The 26,207-nt window shown below is 37.0% G+C and overlaps 2 protein-coding genes across 3 annotated transcripts in view; one reads left to right on the top strand and one right to left on the bottom strand.

Annotated features, from left to right (window-relative positions):
• The window catches only part of C4H4orf17 (chromosome 4 C4orf17 homolog), a 350,583-nt gene that overhangs the window by 186,261 nt on the left and 138,115 nt on the right, over window positions 1-26,207 (top strand). The window lies entirely within an intron of this gene.
• On the bottom strand, window positions 8,786-25,772 carry LOC112932667 (alcohol dehydrogenase E chain). The gene is made up of 9 exons (XM_026015643.2): window positions 25,214-25,772; window positions 21,404-21,505; window positions 20,758-20,896; window positions 20,270-20,357; window positions 19,952-20,171; window positions 17,760-18,020; window positions 15,668-15,803; window positions 14,920-15,058; window positions 8,786-11,513 (listed from the first exon to the last, which is right to left on the bottom strand). The coding sequence occupies exons 1-9, from the start codon at window positions 25,229-25,231 to the stop codon at window positions 11,489-11,491; spliced, it is 1,128 nt and encodes a 375-aa protein (XP_025871428.1). The 5' UTR covers window positions 25,232-25,772; the 3' UTR covers window positions 8,786-11,488.

Here is a 26,207-nt window from a genome sequence, read left to right as displayed (position 1 = left end):
ATTTTATAAATATCCACTTAACATTCAAAATAGAGGTTTTTAATTCCATATTGTGTTAATTTTATTGTTTAAGGTTTTTTTTCTTCTACAATCAAGATTGCAGTAAATGACCTTGTCTTTATTTCCGTACACCCAGATGCTTTTATTTCTATTGAGTTGATTCCCAGGTGTAGTATTTCTAGGGGAAAGGACATGTATGTTTTAAAATTTTCATAAATGTTGTCAATTGCTTTTCAGAAACTTGTAACAATTCACAGTTCTGTCAGTTGTATAAACTGGTAGATGAGTAGTGACATCTCATTTTGTTTTATTTTATGTTTTGTGGACTACTATCAAAGTTTTGCATCATTTCAAATGCTTGTTGGTCATTTGTATTTCTCTTTGTATTGTTGCTTATTTTTCTTTTCTTTTTTTTTTAAAAGATTTTATTTATTTATTCATAGACACACAGAGAGAGGCAGAGACACAAGCAGAGGGAGAAGCAGGCTCCATGCAGGGAGCCCGATGTGGGACTCGATCCCAGGTCTCCAGGATCACACCCCAGGCTGCAGGCGACACCAAACGACTGTGCCACTGGGGCTGCCCCTGTTGCTTATTTTTCTATTGAGCTGTTTGTCTTCATTATAAAAAAGCACTTAGATATTAGAGACACCAATTCTTTGTTAATCATCTGTTGTAAATATTTTTCCTTGTATATTGTTTTCTTTTTAATTTTATTTCTTTATACCAAAATTAAAAGTTTTCTACATGCTCAAAATTTGATTTTAGATACTTTTATGAAATTATTGAAGTCAACTTCCCATTTTATTTATTTACTAAATGATTTTATTTATTTATTTGAGAGAGAGAGAGGCAGAGGGAGAGGGAGAAGCAGACTCTTCACTGAGTAGAGAGCCTGATGTGGGTCTTGATCCCAGGACCCTGTGATCAGAACCTGAACTGAAGGCAGATGCTTAACTGACTGAGCCACTCGGGCACCCCTCAACTTCTCTTTTTTTTTTAATTAATATATCTCATGAGAAATCAGATTTAAAGTGATTATTACATACCACTCACATTTTCTCCTTTATTCTCTATGCCCCGTGCTTCAGTTGCTCTTATAATCCTGTTTTCAAGATCTATGACATCTGCCTGTGCCTTCTCTCTTTTTGTGGAAATTCTCAATTATAGGCCTAGCCAATAACTTCTGTGCTGGAATGCTATTTATATATAAGTATAATCACATGAACTATTTAATCAATTTGCTCCATAGTAAAAGTTGATTTATACAATATTCTTTTTTTTTTTAAGAGGGGGGTAAGGACAGAGGGAGAGAGAGAGAGAGAAGGAGAGGCGGGGGAGAGAGAGAGAGAGAGAATCCCAAGCAGGCTCCACACTAGGCATGGAGCCTAATGGCTGATGGAGGGCTCAATCTCACAACCCTGAGATCATGACTTGAGCTGAAACCAAGAGTTAGATACTTAATAGACTGAGCCACCCAGGCACCCTCATCTAATATTCTTAAAAGTCTTAAAGAGAAGAGTGGTAGTCAATTTTTATTAAGCACATTCTTTAATAATTTATAAGAACTTGATATTGAGGTTTCTAGTCATATTGTAGTAGACAGAATTCTAAGATGATTCCCAAGAATTCCTTAACCTGGTGTACACCCTTTGTATAATCCCCTACACATAAGTGTAGATGGCATCTTTGAATATGATAGGCCAGTTACTTACTTGATTAGGTTATTTTATCTGGCAAATGGTGATGGTATCATTCCTGCCATGATCATGTTACATGAAATATGATGGGAGGAGGATTGAAAACCAGGAGATTGTTAAGCATGAAAGAACACATGGAAGGGGCCAGGCTAAGATTGTTCCTGGCCTACCACCAGCAAAAGCATAGAAGCCTTAGTCCTCTGACCACAGGGAACTGATTTTGGCCAACAACTGGACCCCAAGCTCCAGAAAGGAATTCAGCCTGGCTGACACTTTGATCTCAACTTGAGAGGCCCTGAGCAGAGAGACTACTTTAGCTATGCTTGGCCTTCTACTCTAAAGAAACCATGAGATAGCAAATGGATGTTTTTTCAAGCCTCTAATTTTGTGTAATTTGTTACATAGTAGTAGAAAACTGATGCATATATGGAGAAACATGTAATTATGAATCATCCACAATTGTGTCTATTCGTCAAATACATTTTCTCAGATTTAGAGTAAACCTTTATATGTAATTCACAGAAATGTTTAGAAAGGGATCACTTTCAGGTGATAAAGACAGACTTTAAGGAGGAGAGGAAATTTTGGAACTTTTTAAGTGATGTGAAAGGTGAAGGAGGCAGGTGGGCAGAGATGGGTAAGTCACTTGGGGTAAGATTTTGACTTGTGAAGAGGGGAATCATAGAGGAAACTGACAATAGAATACTACTTGCTAAGAAATTTTTGAAAATGGAAAAGTTAGTTTAATGTAAAAAAGAGTATGGTACAAGAATAGAAATAAGGTCTAACATAATTTAAAAAGTCCCATGTACTGGCTAAATGTTAACATTATTAATTTCTACTTTTGATATTTATATAAAGGAAGTTTTTTTTTAAAGTTTTATTTATTTATGTAATCTCTACACCCAACATGGGGCTCTCAAACTCATGATCCTGAGATCAAGAGTCACATGCTCTTCTGACTGAACCAGCCAGGCATCCCTGTATAAAGGAGTTTTAAGTGAAGTATTTAATCAACAGTTTTTATAGTTCTGAAAGTATAACAAAGAGATCCAAGTACTCCATTAGCAATTTGGGTTGTTGGTTCTGCTTCCCATAGATTATTAACGATTGGCTCTACAATGCCGTCCCTCCCAATTCCCCCAGTAGATCTAGGAGATTGGGTAAGGGAAGAGGGAGTTGTCAGTCATGAGATTTTTGTCCCAGTGGGAAACACGGTAGCTCTTCCCTTGCTTCCTGTTTCTTTCTCAGCTTGTGGGAAGAAGTGTAAGACATTTGCTCTCCCAGACAGTTGCAGAGATTTTTACTTCTGAAGCAATGCACTTTTTATGTAATCATAACAGCTAGGTCCCAATCTTCAAATTTGGGGGTGGGGTGGGGATCTGGGTTGCACAATGGTTAGCATCTGCCTTTGGCTCAGGTCGTGATCTCAGGACCCCGGGATTGAGTCCCACATCAGGCTCCCCACAGGAAGCCTGCTTCTCCCTCTGCCTATGTCTCAGGCTCTCATGAATAAATAGAATCTTAAATTTTTTTTTTCAAATTTTGAAAGTGTATTATATAAATCTCCCCTTCCCCAAATGAAGGGAGAAAATTGAATATACTGGGGCTTCTTTCAAACTCTTAATGATTTACTTCTCTCATTTAGTGTTTCATTTTGGCACTGGCTAGAACACTCTGTTTCATCAGTTGTTTTTTTTTTCTAGTTTTCCAGTTTTGCAATTGCCCAGATGGTGAACTAGTTTATATCAAGAAGAAAAGAAGGGCAGCCCGGGTGGCTCAGCAGTTTAGTGCCGCCTTCAGCCCAGGGCCTGATCCTGGAGACCTAGGATGGAGTCCCATGTCAGGCTCCTTGCATGGAGCCTGCTTCTCCCATTGCCTGTGTCTCTGCCTCTCTCTCTGTGTATCTCATGAATAAATAAGTAAAATCTTAAAAAAAAAAAAAAAGAATCAGAAAGGGAGACAGAACATGGAAGACTCCTAACTCTGGGAAATGAACTAGGGGTGGTGGAAGGGGAGGAGGGCGGGGGGTGGGAGTGACTGGGTGGCGGGCACTGAGGGGGGCACTTGATGGGATGAGCACTGGGTGTTATTCTGTATGTTGGCAAATTGAACACCAATAAAAAATAAATTTATTATTAAAAAAAAGAAAACAGAAGGAAATCACTTTCAAAGTTATGATTTCTTCTTTATGTAATACTAATTTTTCATATATGAACTATTATCTATAATTCAATTAGTATTCCTCACTTTTTCTTCACTTAACAAACTAGAAATAAATGTAATTAATTCCTCTTAGGAACTGTTTCAGAGGAAACAACAATTTTTTGGTTATTTCACAAGAATTATTCTATCTTTAATGAGCTATGGAGAACCATAGAATTGAATGGGCATGTAGACCCAGAGAGGCAACAAGACTCCTTTGTGAGCATAAACTTTACCCTCAGTGTAATAGACATCATGAAATTTGATTACTTCACACAAATGTGCTTTACTGCTGATTGCAAATGTCTAAATTACAAAATATTAAGTTGCAAAACAACATTTATGGCTCCCCTGACATGTATATTGCAGTATTTTAGGTACCGGGGAGATTAGATATAAATAAAGTGAGGTCTTGGCAGCATAAGACACAGCCCTTGTAATGAAAGAATTAAGTGAAAGTTCACATGATTCTATCTAATGTTAAGCATAATAAGCATACTAAAGGTCAACAAAACTATTAAGTTAAACAGAATACTAAAGGGTACGTGTAACACAACCCCTGAGCTATAGAACTATTTGCTCAGGAGTCAGGGGAGAAAAAATTCTCTTGCTGCCCTGTCTTGAGATGTCCATGTTTCATTGTTGGGTATGCTTTGTCAAAATAAAGGAGCTTTGGTGTCTTTCACAGAAATATTTTAGTAGCAAATGTGAGACAAGATTCCATCAAAATCCTAGAGGAGAACACAGGCAACACCCTTTTTGAACTCAGCCACAGTAACTTCTTGCAAGATACATCCACGAAGGCAAAAGAAACAAAAGCAAAAATGAACTATTGAGACTTCATCAAGATAAGAAGCTTTTGCACAGCAAAGGATACAGTCAACAAAACTAAAAGACAACCTACAGAATGGGAGAAGATATTTGCAAATGACATATCAGATAAAGGGCTAGTTTCCAAGATCTATAAAGAACTTCTTAAACTCAACACCAAAGAAACAAACAATCCAATCATGAAATGGGCAAAAGACGTGAACAGAAATCTCACAGAGGAAGACATAGACATATCCAACACGCACAGGAGAAAATGCTCTGCATCACTTGCCATCAGGGAAATGCAAATCAAAACCACAATGAGATACCACCTCACACCAGTGAGAATGGGGAAAATTAACAAGGCAGGAAACCACAAATGTTGGAGAGGATGCGGAGAAAAGGGAACCCTCTTACACTGTTGGTGGGAATGTGAACTGATGCAGCCACTCTGGAAAACTGTGTGGAGGTTCCTCAAAGAGTTAAAAATAGACCTGCCCTATGACCCAGCAATTGCACTGCTGGGGATTTACCCCAAAGATACAGATGCAATGAAACGCTGGGACACCTGCACCCCAATGTTTATAGCAGCAATGTCCATAATAGCCAAACTGTGGAAGGAAACTTGGTGTCCATCGAAAGATGAATGGATAAAGAAGATGTGGTCTATGTATACAATGGGATATTACTCAGCCGTTAGAAACGACAAATACCCACCATTTGCTTCAACGTGGATGGAACTGGAGGGTATTATGCTGAGTGAAGTAAGTCAATCGGAGAAGGACAAACATTGTATGCTCTCATTCATTTGGGGAATATAAATAATAGTGAAAAAGAATATAAGGGAAGGGAGAAGAAATGTTGGGAAATATCAGGAAGGGAGACAGAACATAAAGACTCCTAACTCTGGGAAATGAACTAGGGGTGGTGGAAGGGGAGGAGGGCGGGGGTGGGGGTGAATGGGTGATGGGCACTGAGGGGGGCACTTGATGGGATGAGCACTGGGTGTTATTCTGTATGTTGGTAAATTGAACACCAATAAAAAATAAATTTATAAAAAAAAAGAAATATTTTAGTAGCTCATTTTGTTTTTTCACTTTCTTATTTCTCTCATTGACATGATGGCCTTTGATGTTTGTCTGGCTTATGTGAGGGAGGAGGTGTACACTAGGTTGGGGGCCTTAAGTTCAACTTTCAGTGTGGGGATTAAGAAGTCTAAAGCAGCTCTAAGAAGTATATTAATTTGAAATGGATTCAAGGGCAAGTAATTGAAAACCTGACTCAGAGTGAACTAGACACCTACAGGTTATTTTCTTCCCAGATAATCAGAATTTGGAGGTAGACATTTTCATGCCTGTGTTCAGTAGCATGATGACATTAAGACCAGTGTTTCTGAAAGTACCTTACCTTTTCCCATGATTTTTTTTTTATTTTAGATTTTAAAAAATATTTATTCATTTGAAAGAGAGAGAGAGACAGAAGGAGCACAAGTGGTGGGGGAGAGGGGGAGAGGGAGAAGCAGACTCCCTGCTGAGCTAGGAGTCCAATGTGGGGATGGATCCCAGGACCTGGAGATCATGACCTGAGCCCAAAGCAGATGCTTAACTATCTGAATCACCCATTGCCCCACCCTTTCCCATGATTGCTATCATTGGGTCCAAGATGGATGTCCCAGTTCCAGATTTCACAACTATCTTTAAATAAGCAATGGGGGGAAGGAGGAAAAAAAGAATAGTGCTAATCACACTTGCTTCCTTCATCAAAAATGGGCAACTTCATCACAATTTTGTTATATCTCTGTTGGTAAAAGAATGTCATATGACCACTCCTAGATGCAAGAAAGGCTGGGAAAGCAAGTATATAGCTTTCCTAAGCCCTGTGGTAGAGGCAGCAAGGTAGGAGTGGTTTGAGGTGTACTGGTTTTAAGCAGTGGGTGTTATTTGTCATGGAACAAAAGACTACTAGAGGTGGGAATATGTTTAATATCAATGGTCCCATTTAGTTATCACAATGATGCTGTAGATGGGTGTTTTTATTATCCCCATTTTACAAATATGAGGAAACTGAGATTAGCTAATTTGTACTAACTAGTCAGTTACTAGGATTCAAACTAGATAGTTGCAGGGATCCACACTACTTGTTGAAATTCAAACTCTTTCTTTAAAAAAATGCAGCATTTATGCTCTAACTGTGCTATTACCGCTGACTTAAAAATCAAGTCTTGTAGACTTTTATGTCAAGGCTTAAAAACATATTTTGAACAATGGTAACATGACTGGAATAAACATATCACCTTCTAAAGATAACAAAATGAAAGTGGTGGTCTGTTGAATCTGCAAATTTTCTTTTTAAAAAATTCATCTTATTTTTCTTTTTAAAGATTGTATTTATTCATGAGAGACACAGGCACAGAGTCAGATTCCCTGAGGAGAGCCCGAAGTGGGACTTGATCCCAGGACCCCGGGAGGCCCTGGGCTGAAGGCGGTGCTAAACCACTGAGCCACTCGGGCTGCCCCAAGTCTTCTGTTTTTATTCTTGCCTCACTAATTTTGGTTTCTCTTTTTATTCAGTGACCCATTTCCTGAATATTACCAGGTATTTGACAAATAGAACTTAATGTACTTCAATAAAATTGTTACTTTAACATTTTCAGGGACTACTTAGTAGAGGTTATTTGTGCAATAATCATTTACTAACAGAATTAAGTAGTCAAATGTTTAAGAAATATAATTTTCATATACAAACTTGTTCTTACTCTGCTTCAACTTCTGTGTGATTTTTTTAAAAAAGATTTTATTTATTCATGAGAGACACACAGAGAGAGGCAGAGACATAGGCAGAGGGAGAAGCAGGTTCCCTGCCGGGAGCCTGATGTGGGATTCCATCCCTAGACCCTAGTATCACAGCCTAAGCCTAAGGCAGATGCTCAACTGCTGAGCCACCCAGGCATCCCCTGTGTGATTTTTCTAATGGTTCTGTCAAAATGACTTTCTTTCCGATCCTAAACCAGCTTATATGGTTTGTAAAATGGCAAGGGTTAATTAAGAGATCAATCACATTGCTCCTTTTTATTTACTATTTTGGGAGGAGCTGTGTCACTGTATCAGAGCTGTTAGTTAAACCATCAACATGACATTATTGCTCTGCAAACATTGAAAATTTCCTTCATCTTGACTAAGGATTTTGTGGCTGGCTAAAAGTGAATGCAAGGAACATACATTCACAGTTATATATATATTTTAAAGTAGACCAGTAAATATGGACATTTTTGGTTTTAGAGTCAAAATTTTCATTGCTGGAGACCAGCAGGACACCATGACTCTGGTACACCATTATAGGCTTATCAGGATACCAGCCACTCCATTTTTATACTTTGATTTCAACCTGCCTCCTTTCCCACCAGTGTCAGCCCGGTGCTGGCTACAGAATATACCTATGCTCAGCTTCCCCACAGACACCCCATGGAGGACTGTGTCAATCGGAGTATACTCACATGCCCATTTCTCTCCCACTCCTCCCTTGCTATCTGTAACCTGAGAGGAAGGAGAGATTGGAGGTGAATACAGGCCTCTGGGCAACCAGTAGGATTTTATGCATACTTTTGTGATGTGTGCATTTAGAATCATACCTTCTTTCTCTGGATCTTTCATTAGCAGCACAGGCATAAAACATTGGTGCACTGAGTAACATGGGCCCCATAGCATTTCAGGGTGTTTTCTTAGGGCCATTCTGAACATTGCCTTGACCCTAAATATCTTCTTCCGCCTCTTTGACAAAACAATTAAACTATGCCCTATTTGCCCATGTCACTCCACAGTTGATAGAGCCCTATCACTAACATCATATTGTCTAATCTTTTTGAAGCTGTATACGCCTAGTAATTTTTTAAAAAGATTTATTGGTCCATTACTTTAACTGAGGTAAAGAAACCTTTTAAAATTTACAATAGTTTGTCAAGTAATATAAATTCTTTTGTTTACTTCAAAATGTAATACTCAATCTCATTGTAAACAATGGACAGAATTTTTTTGTACACAGATATATGGAAAAAAGTGGACAAAAAGACCTCATGCCAGCATCAAAAAATGCAACAAAACCTTTATTTTTTCTTTTTACAATTTCTGAACTCCATAACAAAGAAAAAAAGGCTGAATTTTTCCCCCAAGTTTTTATTTAAATTTCAGTTAGTTATCATACAGTGTAATATTAGTTTCAGGTGTAGAATGAAAAAGTTTGGTAGCTTCATGAAACAAAGACTTTGATCTGCAAATAAATCACTTTCTCATTTACACACATACTTGAGCACTTTTTTTATGGCTGTTGATGTGGCTTGCTGGCAGCATGGAGAGAAGAGAACACATGTACATGGAAACTTTATCAGTATCTGTTTTTTTCTTTTAAAATTTTAAAGGTAAAGATTGATTTCTAAAAATAAGAAATACAGTCCATAATTTGAGCATGGCTTAAGTAAAAGTTTTTAATCTCTTTTTCAGTAGTTAAAAAGTTAGTTTGCTAGCAATTTATTTCATGGGAATGAATATATCAGATGTACATCATCTCCCAATGCATTCCCAACACACAGACAGTAGGGGGCAGGCACACAGAAGTACAATGGACAGGCTGACTACTGGACAGGACTAAGACCTCAGTGGTGTCCAGGCGAGTGGTGCTGATTGTTAAGAGTTGCTGGTTTGTTCAGCAAAAGCCCAGCTGACACAGGCATCATTGTATCACACTGATTCACATTTTGGTTGCCATCTACTTTCCCCTCCCCATTTCTACATTGGTGAAAAGGCAATCCCCCTTTTCTCCTTTCACTATCATTGTGACTGTAGGGTTGGTCTGAGACTGTGAACCATCTGTCAGATAGGGGTGTTGACAGGTATTGTCTTCTCTGCCTTGGTCTGCAGGTAACCCAGAATCACATGGTGAGAGTGTGGCACTGCTGGGCAAGGTACATGTGTAATACTGAATCATTGGTTTTAATAGTAAAGGCTCAGTTACGATGGACCAAATTATGTGAGTCAACATATAGGTTTTAGGTTTTTGGCATTTCAACCTATGGAGAACCTCCGTCCGAAGCATGCTGCTCTGAGGCCCCTGCAGTATCTTTTAAAAGGCTGTTCTGCAGAACTGGCATGAACCTTTAATATGTCATAGCTAGAATTCTTTGTATCTGTATGATCTGTCAGTGCTGATGCCATACATCCTCTACAATCAAAAGTGTGCCCAAGGCACTAAATTAATCTTTTACATTTTAAAACAACAACAGAAAGTTTTTGTGGTCCTTGTGTTTAGAGTAATTCTTTAAAACAAAGGATGAAGTGGGCTCAGAGAAGTTGAGTAACTCTTCCTGAAGGTCACCATTAAGTGATAGATCATTAGCCACTTGTTCTAAATCCAAAGTCCTTTCCACAATATCAACAAATTGTAGACACAGAAACAAATAACACTTTTGGAGACAAAATCCCTTAAAGAAATAAGCCTTTTATGTACATTTAGAGATGAAGCTTAAAATGCAAATCTTCTCTTGAGAGTGGGAAAGCATGAGCAAATGAGTACCATAGGCTCTTATTTATTCAAAAAATTAAATTAATTTCAGGATTATAGATTTAAGACATGGTAGTTAATAGAGAAGTTCTAGATTAAAAATGCACATCTGTATATGCATATATGTTTCCTCAGAAAATATATTGTTTTGGATGTTTGTCCATTTCTTAGTTAACCATTTACATATTGTGTGCAGTTACTTTAGTACAATCCCTACACTTCAAGTCACCATATTATTTTTTAATTACTTTATAACTAATTTTCAATTAATTATAATAATTAACTAAATATTTAGCCAATAAAGCACAAAAAAATTACAGATTTTTGAATATGGTTCCAGGAATAGTTCAGTTTTCATGCTTAATATCTGAATCTCATATTTATCACATGTAGCATGAAACTACTTCTGTTTAAAAGAATATATTCACTGCAAACAGTATGAAAAAAAGCAATAAGTGTACTTCCCTCTGTCATATAAAGATGTGACATTTCCCTAAAAAATTTCTTGCACTTAAAAATATAGTTAATAATATGGTAATAACTGTGAATGGTGACAGATGGTAGATTTATCGTGATTATCACTTCATAATTCCATTAATGTTGAATCACTATGTCGTACATCTGAAACTAATATAAGATTGTGTGTCAGTTACACTTCAATTTTTTTAAAAAATGAAATTCCCTGTATATAGAAGTTCTAGAACTTCTCTACTTGTAAATCTAAGTGTATCCTTTCTCAGACAATAGTTTCCCCTTGGGCTTTGGTACATTTCGTATAAAGAAAAATACAGACAGTGGAAATAGACATAGTAGAGTTCAAGTGCAGTAGCTCATCATGTGTATGTTGGCGGGGAAGTATAATGGGGACCTCCTCCCCTGGGTTTCAGTGACTAAGGGTGGCAAGGGTACAAAAAGTGCAAGAAGTCAAGGAAATACAGACTTTTCCCTTAATGAGAAAGATGCCATAAATCAACATGAGCAGAATGATTAAGAAGGAAAGTTTTCTGGACTCAGCTCTGCAGCTAATGGTGCATTTAGCTCACTTGAGTTTTCGACATTGGCTTAAAAAAAGGATTTCACATCAGTTTTTGTTTCTTTTGGAAAGCTCCCATGTATGATTAATTGATTGCATTTCTGAAGAACAGAATTAATGATGCTTGGTTCACTTTTCCAGGAGGTGCTGGAGCCAAAAGACTACTGCTAGTGAAGGCATTTGTAAGGCCTCAGAAGGTTAGGACGGTACGAATGCTGTAAAAGGAAATAAAAGATTATTAATTGCTTTAATGTTCAGATAACCCACACTCTTACATGTTGAGAGTCCAAGGAGCATTCGATGTGTCTCAGTGAAAAGCTGTCTGTGGTTCCTAATACTTCATTCTGATCCCTACACATACAAGTAAGGTAGTAGGGTGGTTCCTTTATTGCTGGTTCTTTCTTGGGTTTTCTTCAGTGTTAAGCTCAATAACATCCTGAATATGACTGTCATTTAGGCTTCATTGTATATTAACATCCTTAAAAAATCACTTTTGAGAGCATGTATATCTGGCATAATAATACAAAACAACAGTGGCTAATGACATGTAATTAATTCTTGCTATTTGTCACATACTTTGTAGATGCTTTTTGTACATTTTATAATTTAAACCTCACCTAAAACAACCATGCTATGAAGCAGGTCCTAATATTTCCATTTTAGAGATTAAAAATACTGAGAGAGAGATTTATAACTTTTCTAAGTCACATATCTTGTGTGGGATGTTGAGATATAAACCTAAATATAAAGTTGCACAAATGACAAAATGATAGAAACTTGCCTGAAGGCACTATAATGTAATAAAGATCATCTTGAAGGTTTACTAGAGCTTTGATAAAGAAATGTTGAAGGATTCTTCGAAATAGATAATAAAACTGATTTGTATTCAGATATTTCATTCTTGTGGAGATTAGAAGTATAACATTTACACTGGAACTATTGTCCTTCCTAAAAACTATCTTCTGATGGGTATATACTTTTAGAAAAAGATGGTCTCTGTGCCTTAAAAAATTATATATATATATATATGTATATATATATATTCTTATAGTTAATAGGGGAAATATATGTAATTTTGGAAACTGAAAGATAGTAGTGAAGAAGAAAGTAAAAATCACTTGTAATATCATGCCTAGAAATAGTCAGTGTTAATATTTTCTTGAATTTTCATCATTTTTTTCTAGACATATGTCAGTTTTTTACTGCTCATATTGAAAACTTGGGGTCATATTATATTTATAAATTTGTATTCCTAATCCTGTGGCCTCAAATTACAATTTGAGAATTTCTTAATTTAATGAAGTAACTTCTTTTTAATGGTTTTATTACTTTCTAGTACATGGTTGGAATTTAACCACCCCTTTAATGTTGGACTTTTAGTGTGTTTCCAAGTTTGATATCATAGACAACAGATGAGGTGCTTAAATAAATGTGTATTTGCATCTCTGATAATTTCTGTAGAATAGCTTCCTAGAAATGGAATTGTTGGGACAAAGGAGCTAAGCTTTTTTAAAGGTTTCTTTCTTTTTTTTTTTTTTTTTTTAAGATTTTATTTACTTATTCATGAGAGACATAGAGAGAGAGAGAGGCAGAGACACAGGCAGAGGGAGAAGCAGGCTCACCTCAAGGAGCCCGACGTGGGACTCGATCTGGGGACTCCAGGATCACGCCCTGGGCCAAAGGCAGGCGCCAAACCACTGAGCCACCCAGGCACCCCTTTTAAAGGTTTCTGACCCAAATTGCTTTCCAGAAAGGGTGTAATCTGGTGCTCTCCTTTCTCAATAAGATTTGTCAGGCTGCCCAGTATAATATGTAATGTGTGAGAGTGGTTAAGAAATTCTGTTTACAGTTGAAAGTCTCATGAGAGGTGTGAGATAGTAGAAAAAGCATGGGTGATGCAACTATAAGGTGGGAGTTAGCTCAAACTGCCTATTACAACTTGTGCCTCGTGTAAATGTGGATGACAAAATTCTTCTTTTTTAGGTGGTGATTATACTTAAATGTTACAGGTAGGAAATGGAATTGGCTTATTTTCCTAATCTTCGAAGAAAATGTAAGACTTCAGTGTTTAAAAGAGCATTCCCCTTTACGATACAGGCATACCTCATTCTGTTGCTCCTTGCAGACAAAGCGTTTTTTACAGATTGAAAGTCTGTGGCAACCCTGTGTTGAGCAAGTCTGCCGGTACTATTTTTCCAACAGCTTTTGCTCAGTTCCTGTTTCTGTGTCACATTTTGGTAATTCTTACATTTCAAACCTTTTCATTGTTGTTATATTTGTTATGGTGGTCTGTGATCAGTGATCTTTGATGTTATTATATAATTGTTTTGGGGCTACCACAAATGCACTCATACAAGACAATGAACTTAATCCATAAATAATCCATGTATTCTGATTGCCACCGGCCATTCCCCTGTCTCTCTCTGTCTTTCCTGGGCCTCTCTGTTGCTTGAGACACACCAATATTGAAATTAGGTCAGTTAATAACACTACAGTGGTCTCTAAAGTGTTCTAGTGAAAGGAAGAATCAATTGATGTTACAAACTTCATTACTGCCTTATTTTAAGAAATTGCCCCAGTCACCCCAAACTTCAGCAACCTCCACCCTGATCAGTCAGCAGCCAGCAACGCTGAGGCAAGACCCTCCACCAGCAAAAAGAATCCTGACGAATGAAAATGCAGATGATGGGTTAGCATTTTTTAGCAACACGATATTTTTTCATTAAGGTATGTATATGTTTTTAGATATAACACAATTGTACACTTACTAGATTACAATATAGTATAAAAATAACTCATATCCACTAGGAAAGCAAAACTTCCTTTGACTCCCTTTACTGCAATATTTGCTTTATTGCAGTGGTCTGGAACTGAACCCACAATATCTCTAAGGTACGCCTATAATTTTTACTTGTGAAAAGTCTTTGTAAAGTGGAAAAATAAATAACAATAGCATTTTTAATTAGAAAATTAGTGATATTTGGGGGTGCCTGGGTGGCTCAGGTTTAAGTGTCCAACTGTTGGTTTGGACTTAGGTCATTATCTCATGGGTGGTAAGATGGAGCCCCACGTGGGGCTCTGCGCTCAGTGGGATTCTGCTTGAAGAGTCTCTCTGCCCCTCCCCCCACTCATGTGCTTGCACTCTCTCTTTCACAAATAAATAAATCTTTTTTAAAAATTAATGTTATCTGTATAGAAAAAAAATCTCAAGGTAGCTCCACCTTCTTCCATAATGAGTAAGTTCTTATATAATTTAAATTCACAGCCATTAATAGTCAACCTTTTTAGGTGGCCAGGCAGGGCTGCAGTGACTCCAGGTTCTAATTAAGACTGTGTGGTTCTGATTCTTTTTCCTTGCAATGGTGAATGTTCTCTTGTAAATAAAGCTAAGTGGCTCTGATTATTCAGATTCATTGCAACCAAGATAATTTGGCTTCAGTAGAACAGGAAGTGCAAAGCAAAACTACTGTTTTAGTTTGTCACAACATGATCTTAATGTTCTACATCCAAAGACTGAACTAATAATGGAGAACAAAGGCACTCTGGTGTTTTTATTTTGTTTTCATTCTTCCACCATTTTTCTCTATTGGCCAATCCTTACCATAAAAAATTAATATCTACCTCTTTCCAGAGCGAAGCAGGTCAAATCCTTCATTTATTTTTTCAAAAGGTAAAACGTGGGTTATTAATGACTCCAGCGGAAACTTCTTAGCCATAAAATCAGCCACAAGTTTGGGGACAGAATCTCTACTCTTAAAGCCTGAAAAGAAAGTGACATCATTGTAAGATTCAGCCATGGGTAAGGGGGGAATTGGAGAGGAGACTTTCCAAGCAGAATTAAAATGAGTTTATAGAAAGTACTACATCCCACAGACTAATACTACTGAGGTTAATAAGAGATAGTGTTGCAATATCCTTTTGCCTTTGGTTAGACTTTTTAAAAATTCACCTAGATAAACCAGGGTCCTTAATTATTAGCTCTCTCTTAGAGAAGTTATACTATGGGTGGTTATTCCCAAAGCCAAGGAACAAACTTAGCAATTGCCTAAATTTAGGTGATGAAAGCACACATAAATGACTGCTATAGATTTCCTGGGTCCTGTGAGGTATTTTAGTGCCTTGTGCAGTCATGGATATAAAAGAAGGGTACTGAAATATTCTAGTTAGTTTTGGGAAAACCAAAAAGTGTGTTTTGGGAGCTTCTGTGTGCCAGATCCATATTTAGTTGATTTGGAGCCTATAACTACAAAGGGATTTTTTAATTTCCTTTTAACTTGGTTGCTTTTTAAAACCTGACTTTGTCACTTATAAAAGGAGAGAACTCCTGAGGTTAATAATAAGAATTCAGCCATCAAGCCTAACTACCTACCACCAAAAATTGCTCCTTTCCAGCTACGTCCGGTCAATAGCAACATGGGGTTCATAGAGAGACTTTGTGAATTAGGAGGTACTCCTACAATGACGCTTACACCATAGGACTCTTGACAGCAGGACAAGGCAGCCACCTAGAATAAGATTAATAGCGTTATTAAAGTGAATTTTCTGATAGTCTCGCCAATGATGCACAGTATCATGTAATACTGATTTAGCTAGATCATGAATGTGTGCAGGGAAGAGATTACGTTTTTTGCTTCTTCATTCCCCATTGTGTGTAGGTGATTTTAGGAAATACCTGGAAAATACTTTTTTCAGTAAAAACAGCAGATGAATAAATTTGTATATGTTTAATTTTTCCTTATAAAATAATAGAGGTGAACATCATTACAAACATATCTATATAAAGTCTGATTCCTCAAATAAAAGTAGTGTTTTGTCATCACATGGCTCTTAGGCAGTCAATGAGTTTGATTAAGTCATTTTTCCTTTATTTATCAAGTACCTATTTTGAACCCAGTACTTTGAGCCATGTGTTTTGTTGGCAGACAGGATAATAAGGTCATTTATATCATCAAAATTGGTCTCTTGTCCACTTGATGGTCTCCTGGAACTTCAAAAGAAAGGCTTCCCCTTCCAGTCAAGTTTTTAAACATGTTCCATAGTAAGAGAATTATTGAGGACCTGCCCCCCACCCCTGCAATATATAATGATTAATCCTTTGATTTTGGAGTATGATGTATAGAAGACCAGGTAACCTTAGAACATGTGGCTGTTGGATATTTGGTATCTTCAGGTGAAGTAACAATCCAATTTCACAGAAGAAAAACAAGGGAAAACAGGAGAAAAAGGCATAAGCAGAAGTGCTACCACTTGGATAAAGTTGAATTCTCTTGGAACCATCTGAAGTTGGCATATTGTCCCAAGTCAAGGCCACAAAGAGCTTTACTTGTAGGGTGGTGCTCCCTATTACCAATACTCCTGAGAGTTACTGGAGAACCTCAAAAGGGGGATTTGTTGGTTTCTGGGGACTTTTTCAGTAGGATTCTAGAAAATTCTGATTAGGTGGAATATAACTGGAGATGTGTTCCTCATGCAGTTGATGAAACTAATAATTATTTGAAAGTAATGTTATATATGTTCCAAAGATGATGTAAATACTGAAAGATATCAAATTAGTACTGCATATCAATAACTCTAGTTAATATTTATTGAGTTTACTATCTGACAGGTGGCTCTGTGCTAAGTATTTTATATACATTAGCTCATAATTTATAAACAGTCCATACATATCTCATATGTATCTGTAAACTTTTTACAGATATGTATCTGTAAAAAGATATGTATCTCTTACATATCTCTTAAAGATATTTATCTCTTAAACTTTTTTTGGTGGAAAAGTTTGTTGTATGTATCTCTTAAACTTTTGTTTAAGATATGTATCTTAAACATATGTATGTTATGTATCTCTTAAACTTTTTTTGGTGGAAAAGTTTGTTGACTTTCTAAAGTATTCAGCCCAACACAAAGATATTGGGTGCTTACTATGTGCCAGGCACTGTGCTGTATGTTGTGGCAAAATGAGGCAGTGTGGTAAATGGTAAAATGCAATATTTTTGTTAATAAAATGATGCTGGTCTAAAATTGGCCATTATTCCTTCTGGCCAAAGTATGATATATTAAAAAAACCCCAAAATTTATTAAAATATAAAAAATTGTTAAACCATTTTATTAAGAGTGTGGGGGAAAATATCAAACTTGCCAATTTGAAAACAAAATTTGTATTGTCTATATTTATTTGAGCTTGAATTCTCCTACTAAAAATTAACAAAGTAAATTTATAATGGCTTAATTAAAAGACCCTCTTCGCTAAAGGGGAAATATTACTTGAGGCAGATTTGCTTAGCTGGTAGAATTAAAGATTTCTTATAGTAATAAACTGAATATCCTAGGTAACCAACAAGAAATGGAAAATCACCATTCATAGTTTTAAAAATATTATTTATATATAATATTTATATTCTGCTGCCTAAAAGTACACTCTGGAATATAGAAGCATATATCTCAGGGCATTTCATATTACATACCATAGTGTCAAGCCGCCCAATGACTTCAAATGAAAAATCCACACCGCCACCACTTATTTCCTTCAGCACCTCCTGGATTGGTTCCTTGTAGTCCTGAGGGCTAATGCACTCAGTGGCACCCACCTCTTTGGCCTTTGCAAACTTGTCTTTGTTGATGTCCACCCCAATAATCCTGGCTGCTCCGGCTGCTTTACAGCCCATGATAACAGACAGGCCAACTCCTCCAAGGCCAAACACGGCACAGGTGGAGCCTTGGGTGACCTGTGTTTTCAGAAAATGCAAAAATGGGTTAAATAATGATTACTAGAAGTGCCTAAGTTGCATAAAGTGCCATGCCTTGTCCATTATGAGGAGCTATTCATACTCTTACGTCCAACCTTCTGTCAAATCTCTTTTGGCTTTAGTTGTTTAAACTAAGGGGATGAACTAGATGAGTGGTTCTCAAACTCTGCTGAACATTAGACTCACCTGGGGAGCTTTAAAACATCTCAATGCCCAGGTCACAGCTCATAACCAATTCCATCAGAATCTCTGCAGGTGGGATCTAGTTCCCAGGTGACTCCAATGGGAAGCCCAGGGTGGAAGCCAGTGGATTAGGTGATCTTTAAGCTCTAAATTCTAGTGACTCCCATCTTGCAAAAAAAATCTAGTAGCTCAAATCCATTGACAGTCAGTTTTAATATTTCACACACAGAAATGCAAGTTTTGGGAAATGAAATAATAAGTGGAAAAGATTATTCTGGGATACTGAAAAATAATCCAGTCAAACCCTCAACAATTAACTCTTTCGTTCATTACTTTCAGTATCATGACTGGTATCATGAGACCAGAAATTAGCTGTGAAATAAAAAAGTTATCCTTAGCTTAGAGGAGAGCCTAAGAACAGGGGAAATTTAACAGATAATTAAGATATTACAGCTTGAGACCTCTGTGATCTTAGTGTGTTGTTATCCTTGCTTTTAAGAATATACTAATAAACAATAGTGCAATGAAAAATTGCATCTGTATTTAAAAATGGTTGAGATTAATTATTACGAGTGTCCTCAGCTTCTGCTCTATGTAGACTGAATTAGACCATCTTCTCAAACAGATGGTGTAATTTCACAAGGAACTTAGTGCTAGAGCCACAGAAAATTTGGAAAACATGTGCTCTCAATTGCTTAAACTGGCTAGGGAGGGTTTAGTAAACTAGACTGCTATAGTCTGCAGTCAGTGTGGGAAAAATATTTCTCCTGTCCCAAGTGATCATTCTATGAGATACAATGACACTTTTGACCTTACTTAGAAAAATTTGAGACCTGTGATTGTGATTTAAAGGTGAAGATAATTATGTATCATGGTTTAAGATTCAGCAGGAGTTTGAGAAATAGGCTAGTTGTAGCTCCCATATGAACCAGCTGTGAGGTTTTGGGCAGTAGCTTTATGACTCCCGGCCTCCATTTCATAAAATGAATGGATATTGCTAGATTTCCAGTATTTTGGGGAGAGAGGCCTTTAAAGAACGTCTCTTTAAAAATCTACTGCCTCATGTGTATGTGTGTGTGTGTTCATGGCAAGAGATGAGATGTATCAGTGAAGTCCCCTAATGATTGGAATAGATGCAAAATGCAGTATTGAAGCATAATTACTTCTCTTAATGGGATCCACAGAGTGGGTGGGTTGGTGACTTTTGGTTTGGAGGTGTATCAGATAAGGCTTTAAATCTACTTTTGATCCTAGTTTTGGGAGTAGAAGATCCATGACTAGGTGCTCCTCAGAGGTGATCCCTTCATTTCAGTTACTTTTGTTGCCTCAAAAGCTAGCTGAACCTACAATACCTGATGCATGTTGGTGCTAACAGTAAAATTACTAAATGAACTCAAAGCTCTAAAATTTAGTAGTCACATAAAGAACAAATATAGAAAATAATTGTTGAAAGTTATATCTTTACTTTTTCTTAACTAAGCATTAGTCACTTTTTAATCCGTGATAAACAGATAAATTTTCTAGGATATGCTCTTAAATACCTTCTGAGGCCATTTCCACTCATAACTGATACTCTAAATTTTGTAGAGCTTTTCAGTGTTATTGTGGTAATGGGGGAAAGCTACCAATAAATCTATGAAGAATGATCTTGATTATTGTGAGAAATTGCTCTTTCAGTTCCTGACAGTCCAAAGGTAACCAGTTTTGTCATTCATCGCCATTCCTACCTTGGCAATGTTGACTGCAGACCCATAACCAGTAGAAAATCCACAGCCAATGAGACAGACTTTCTCCAGTGGTGAGGCTGCATCGATCTTGGCCACTGAAAACTCATCCACCACCGTATACTGGGAGAAGGTGCTGGTGCCGAGGAAATGGTAGATGGGCTTCCCTCTGCAGGTGAACCTGATAGTACCATCTTGCAAGGTCCCCCGAGGTTTGCTCAGACTAACCAGTATAACACAGAGAGACACACAGGGTGTGATACAGGAACATAGATGATGTGCAAAACCATTGGCTGTATGAGGAGAGTATCAGAAACTTACTCATTTTTCACACAGAGGTTGCCTTGCGAGTGTTTGCAAACAGTGCATTTTCCACACTGGGGAGTAAAGAGTGGAATGACTTTGTCACCTGGAGGGTATAAAACAAATTCTTAAATCAGCACAGAACAATTTCCATACCCCGATTTGGAGGCTCAGGACATAGACTTAATTTTTCTTATTTTGTCTCTTTGGACCTGATGAAGATAGTACTCAGGAAATTGGAAATAGAAATTATTTGTTTATGAACTTTGGCAGGCTCTGCATTTCTCAATCCTTACATGTCTCCAGGATCTAACCTGGTGCCTGACATCTGGTAAGTAATCAGTAGGCACTTGCTAAAGAAGAGAATTTATGACTGCATGAATGCATACATGTCTGAGTCCAGCAGGGAGGGAAGAAAGGAGGAAGACCTTCTGCAAGGTCTTTCCAGGCTGGAAGAGCTTGGGGTTCTGAACTGAGGCAGATTCCCTAAGTATCAATTCCTGTACCTGGTTTTACTGTAGTCACTCCTTCTCCAATGCTTTCCACAATGCCGGCAGCCTCATGGCCTAAGATTGTGGGGAGAGGCACAGCAAACGCTCCAGTAACCACGTGATCATCAGAGCGACAGATTCCTGAGGCCACCATCTACACAGTAAAGGGAGGATGATTAGATTTAGAAAAAGATTAGGAACCTTTCCTGTTCCTCATCAAACAATTTGGAATAGTCTGTGAAATAACTGTTTCTGAAATACTTAAGTCTTATTGTGTCCTTTTTTTTTTATAGAAGTAGAAATTCAGATCAGAACTAAGAAAATTATCACACGTTCTATCATCTAATGCTAGTTGATTTTCAGATCTTGATGAATATCTCTTTGAATTTTTTCCTTGTACAAACACTTAAGTTATTTTTTATTTTATTAGGATTATACCATATATGCTCTGGTTCCTTTTTAAAAATGTAATGATTTGAAAAAAAACAAAAAAAAAATGTAATGATTTGTATTTATATCTCTCCTTGACAATGAATATAATCCCACTATTTGGATCACCATATAAAAAGTTCCTCTTAAATGGATTTTTGCTTATTTTCATTTCTACTATTTTCTGAAATTTTTAAACCTGAAACTAAATAGAAATGGAAAAATGTTTCACCTTAATACGAACTTCATGGGCCTTAGGGGGTGCGACCTCCACCTCTTCAATGGAAAAGGGTTTCTTTAACTCCCATAGCACAGCTGCTTTGCATTTGATTACCTGGAAATTGAAGAGAAAGATGATACCAGTTTTAAAGTCAGGGATGGTGACTTTTATTTTTTTATGTGCAACATCTAGCCCCATGTCTGGAACCTAAAAGGGTTCTATAGAAATGAAGAACCTCTGATTTACAAAGAGAATAAAAATACCTTTTTAAAAAAACAGGCAAAGCAATAACATAAGAAAAGAGAAACTGAATTAACTATAATGAGACATTGAGATAAAATGGAATATATTCTTTGAGGCCACCTTTATGATTTTTTACTCCAAGCGTTGTTTCTTCCTGATATATATATTTTAAAGGTCTTATTTATTTATTCATGCAAGACACAGAGACATAGGCAGAAGGAGAAGCTCCCCGCGGAGAGCCCAATGTGGTACTCTGCGGGACTCAATCCCAGACCCCTGAGATCATACCCTGAGCCAAAGGTAGATGCTCAACCACTGAGCACCCCCATGACCCTTCCTGATATTTCTTTTTCTTTCTTTCTTTCTTTCTCTTTCTTTCTTTCTTTCTTTCCTTCTTTCCTTCTTTTCTTTTCTTTTTTTTTTTTTAAGATTTTACTATTCATGAGAGAGGGCGGGGGGGGGGGTGCACAGAGGGAGAAGCAGGCTCCATGCAGGGAGCCCGACGTGGGACTCGATTCCGGGTCTCCAGGATCACGCCATGGGCTGAAGGTGGTGCTAAACCGCTGAGCCACCCAGGCTGCCCCATATTTCCTAATGTACTCCTTAAATGGGTTGTTAACCCACAACTGTTGGCTGGTGCATGAAGTTCGAAATCGATGTGATTTCGCTGATTGCTGACAGATGTAGTGCTCTTCGCCAAATCTGTTGCCCTTTTGCTCAAGTCTCTGCTGAAGCCCAAACTATCTGACTTTATGATTACCTTTGCACATTTGCTTAGGCTGCCTTCTCTTTCTCTAGTTGCCTGTTCTCTTCCTTTGACTTTGTCTTGCCTACTGCTTACGTGTGCTACTTGTTTGCATCACTCATTTGACAGCTGTGGTAGTGCTGTTTTGTCATCTAATTTATGTGCAGAAATTCCTTCTAGATTTGCAACACAAACTGCAGAGGTTACAGCCGTATACACCTGCTCACACACACCCAGAGATCCATGTATATATTGAAAAATGCGAGAAAGATGTGCTTGAATTTCTGGCTAGCTTACCCCCAGGGGTTCTTTTTTTTTTTTTTTTTTAAAGATTTTATTTATTTATTCATAGAGATGCAGAGAGAGAGAGAGAGAGAGAGAGAGGCAGAGACTCAGGCAGAGGGAGAAGCAGGCCCCATGCAGGGAGCCCGACGTGGGACTCCATCCAGGGTCTCCAGATCACGCCCTGGGCTGCAGGCGGCACTAAACCGCTGTGCCACCAGGGCTGCCCCCCACGGAGGTTCTTAAAAATAAAAGTTGAAAACGTTTTTAGTGCTCACGAATGCAATATAAAACTTGTCTTCCTTGTTGCAAAGCTTGTACAGTTAAGGGAGGTTTTTCCTAGAAAGAGTTAACATAATTGCAAATATGATAAAAATTTTCCAATAGAGATTTAGTCTTTTGACAGTTTATTTTCATTATTTATGTTAAATCCTCCTACTTTGCAAGGTTTTTGCTATGGTCAATCCCACAAAATGTGAAAATTCTTGGAAATAATACACTAATGGTAGATAGGTCCTAATTATAGGGTTCTATTCTTCGGCAAGTTACATGCTTGATCTTTAAACCTCAGAATGATGCTACCAGGTCAGTATTATTGAATTACTGGTTTTATTTTACAGAAGAAGACTGAGGCTTAATTGACTGTAATTGACTGAGTAATTTTCTCAAAGTCACAAAGCTGACTGTCCAGAGAATAAGATCAATCCAACTTAAGAAAAAAATTGTCCAACTTAATTTTTTTACTACCTTATGGTAATGAAAGATTAACAAAGGTTAAATAATAATAATATCAACAATAATGGCAGTGACTAAGATTTATTGAATTATTTCTATATATCCAGGCACTATTCTAAGTGCTTAACAGCATTAATTTATTAAATTCTCACCACCACCTTATAAAATAGATATCATTATTGCCACTTAGCTTCTGAGGGAATATAATGCAGGAGGGCAAACATAAATGGTGTTATCACAAAGCAAAAAGTGGTTGATGTTGCATCGAAAGGGGTGGATTGTTTTCTTAAATATATTTGGCTTACACTTTCACTTTCAGACCTTCTTCTTTTAAGCTGAGTTTTGGCATTTTAAATTTTCCTTTTTCCTAACTGTTCTTCATTTGAAATGTAATACCATTGTAAAGGCTAACTAGTAATGAGTGAAAATAAAGAGAATTGGAATGAGAAAACTGGTATTTGGCAACCCATGCAATTTCCAACCAATCCTGCTGATTAGGAGTGTTGTGTCACAGTGTGTGTAGAAACCTCAGAATCGTTAAGTTATAGCAAGATAGTATATTGTGTGATCCATTCCTAACCTAATACATGTACTAGAAACAGTTGCACAGGCTTTTGTAATTGAGTAGTTAAACAACATGAATTGCTTATATTGAAGGACCACATGCATTTCTTTGCCCCTGTGCACAAATTGAACAAATAAGCATGAATCCATGGAAGACTTAGAGTCAGTTATCGATGTTTCCATTGCTAATAAGGGATTCCGACTGTATCACTGTTATTATTATTTTTTTTTTAAATGGAAAAGATATTATTCCATAGGATTTCTATGGATTATGCCACAATAAGACCCTTTAAATTCAGAATTTGCATGTTGATGTTGGTTTGCTTAACCTTGGATAATTCTAATGCTTTGAAATCAGTATGCCTTTTGTAAGAGATTTCATAGTAGGCTTCAAAGGATAAAGCCCTCTGAATCAAATTCCTCTTATAGAACTTTTGTCAGATGTAACTTTCCTATGTTCCAAAAAAATAACACATTTAAATTATGATTTCTTAATATAAAGATAACTTCTTGATTAAAAACATAGAATTTTATGTTTGCACATTATTCATGATTGATCATAACTACTGGACATTAATATAGGAAGTAAAGACTGTTAGATACAGGTGCTATTCATTCTTGATGAAGATATTTAGGAATAGCCTTTTTTTTAAGAAATAGAAAATAAATTTAAAGATCACCCAATTCAACAGGAAAAAACTCCTTTGTTTTTTACATGAAGCTTTGCATAAACCAATTATTAACAAGACAATTTGAAAAAAATTTTTTTCCTTTTAAATGAACATACTGACAGTGCACAAACAGGTGTTTTGTATTATTTCATGAAGGCACTTCTAGTTTCTTGCATGACCTCTACAAGTTACATCACATATTATAGTAAACATTAAATTACCATTACTTAACCTCTAACGTTAAATCTAGATAGGAAACTCAGCTGGATGAAGAGCTAAATTTTTTAAGAAAAAGTATTGTGAAACTCATCAACTATAAATGTATTATAATTTATACTTCAAAATAATCTATCAGAAATATATCCCAGTGCTGTCACAGTCTATAAAATATTCTTAACAGAGGAATAGCCTATTTTTCATTGTAGTTTAGTATAATTGCATATTGAAGCACATAATCTGTGTTGTATTTCAGTAGATATTGTTTCTAACTTAGATGTGAATTTTAAATTATCCATTAATCCTATACCTCTTTTTGTATTATTTAAGAATGTATTTCCAAAGTAAAAAAAAGAATTTGCTTACTTTTCCTGCTGTACTCATGGTTCCGTTTTCTCTTCAGGCCAGGAGACTGGTGACTTCTTATAGACTGTTTTCTGCTTGAGTACATAAAGCTGATATCTTAAATAGATACTTTGCTTGAGCAACAACCTGTTCCTCTCATAGCATCTGGGGTCTTTAAGCCACACCCATCAGCTTATTCTTAAACCAAATCAAATCAGAAAGAAAAGGGCAGTGAGCCAGCTTTCAAACCTTGACTTTGCTTGCATATGTCAGTTTCAATTAATATCTTGATTCCGTGAGGTTAAATATTATCCTACAGACAAATTTTAATCTCTTTTTCCTGGATTCTGTATTTCTTCTCTCACACTGACACAGCGTGTTCAGAGATCTGTTTTCCCATTGTGTGCACTGATCTCCAACTTCTAACCCACAGATTACAGTTAGAGAGGCAAGGAAATAGCACAAATAATGTAGGACAGAGAGTGTTCTCGAGCCAGAGAACATGTTTGATTTAGCACTCTTTTCACAGCAGGGAAGTCACAGCAAAGGTGCTTATGTCTCTGGCATTTCTGCTCTGTATAATAGAAGTCAGTATTGACCTCGTACCTCCCTGTCCCAGGCACTCAGCTGGGCATGGTGGGGTGGCCATGGCATGGATTCAGGCAGACCCTATCCTAACCACCCGTGTGCACTTGGATTTAGTTTTTAACTGTCTTTGGCCTTAGTTTTCTTATCTGTAAAATGAGGATGATGACTAACCTCTGCAAGCAGTTGTTTGAGGAAAACTGAGATAATCCTGTTCAGGGATTAACAGGGAGCCTGAAATAAGAAAACCTTCCTTGAATATTAGCTACTTGCTAAGGTTTCAGTGCTGACAACCTTACAACTTTCTTTTTGTTCTCCAAGCACCCTCAGGGCTGACTGTTCTTAATGTTCCGTGTGTCCTCAACATACCTTTTGTGATCTTTCAGCTTTCCAACAATTATGCAACCAGTTTTCTGAATTAAATCCACTT

The sequence above is a fragment of the Vulpes vulpes genome, chromosome 4 (assembly GCF_048418805.1).
Source record: "Vulpes vulpes isolate BD-2025 chromosome 4, VulVul3, whole genome shotgun sequence".
NCBI classification, from domain to species: Eukaryota; Metazoa; Chordata; class Mammalia; order Carnivora; family Canidae; genus Vulpes; species Vulpes vulpes.
The sequence above is the reverse complement of the archived record's forward strand: the minus strand, read 5'-3'. Positions and strand labels throughout refer to the sequence as shown.

What these genes read in the sequence shown, in the direction of transcription:
- LOC112932667 (XM_026015643.2), bottom strand. An exon ending in TTGGGCGGCTTGACACTATG is followed by an intron (nt 15,804 to 17,759) that starts GTATGTAATATG and finishes ATCTTATTCTAG; the next exon opens with GTGGCTGCCTTGTCCTGCTG. An exon ending in CTGCTTCGCTCTGGAAAGAG is followed by an intron (nt 11,514 to 14,919) that starts GTAGATATTAAT and finishes TTCCTTTTACAG; the next exon opens with CATTCGTACCGTCCTAACCT.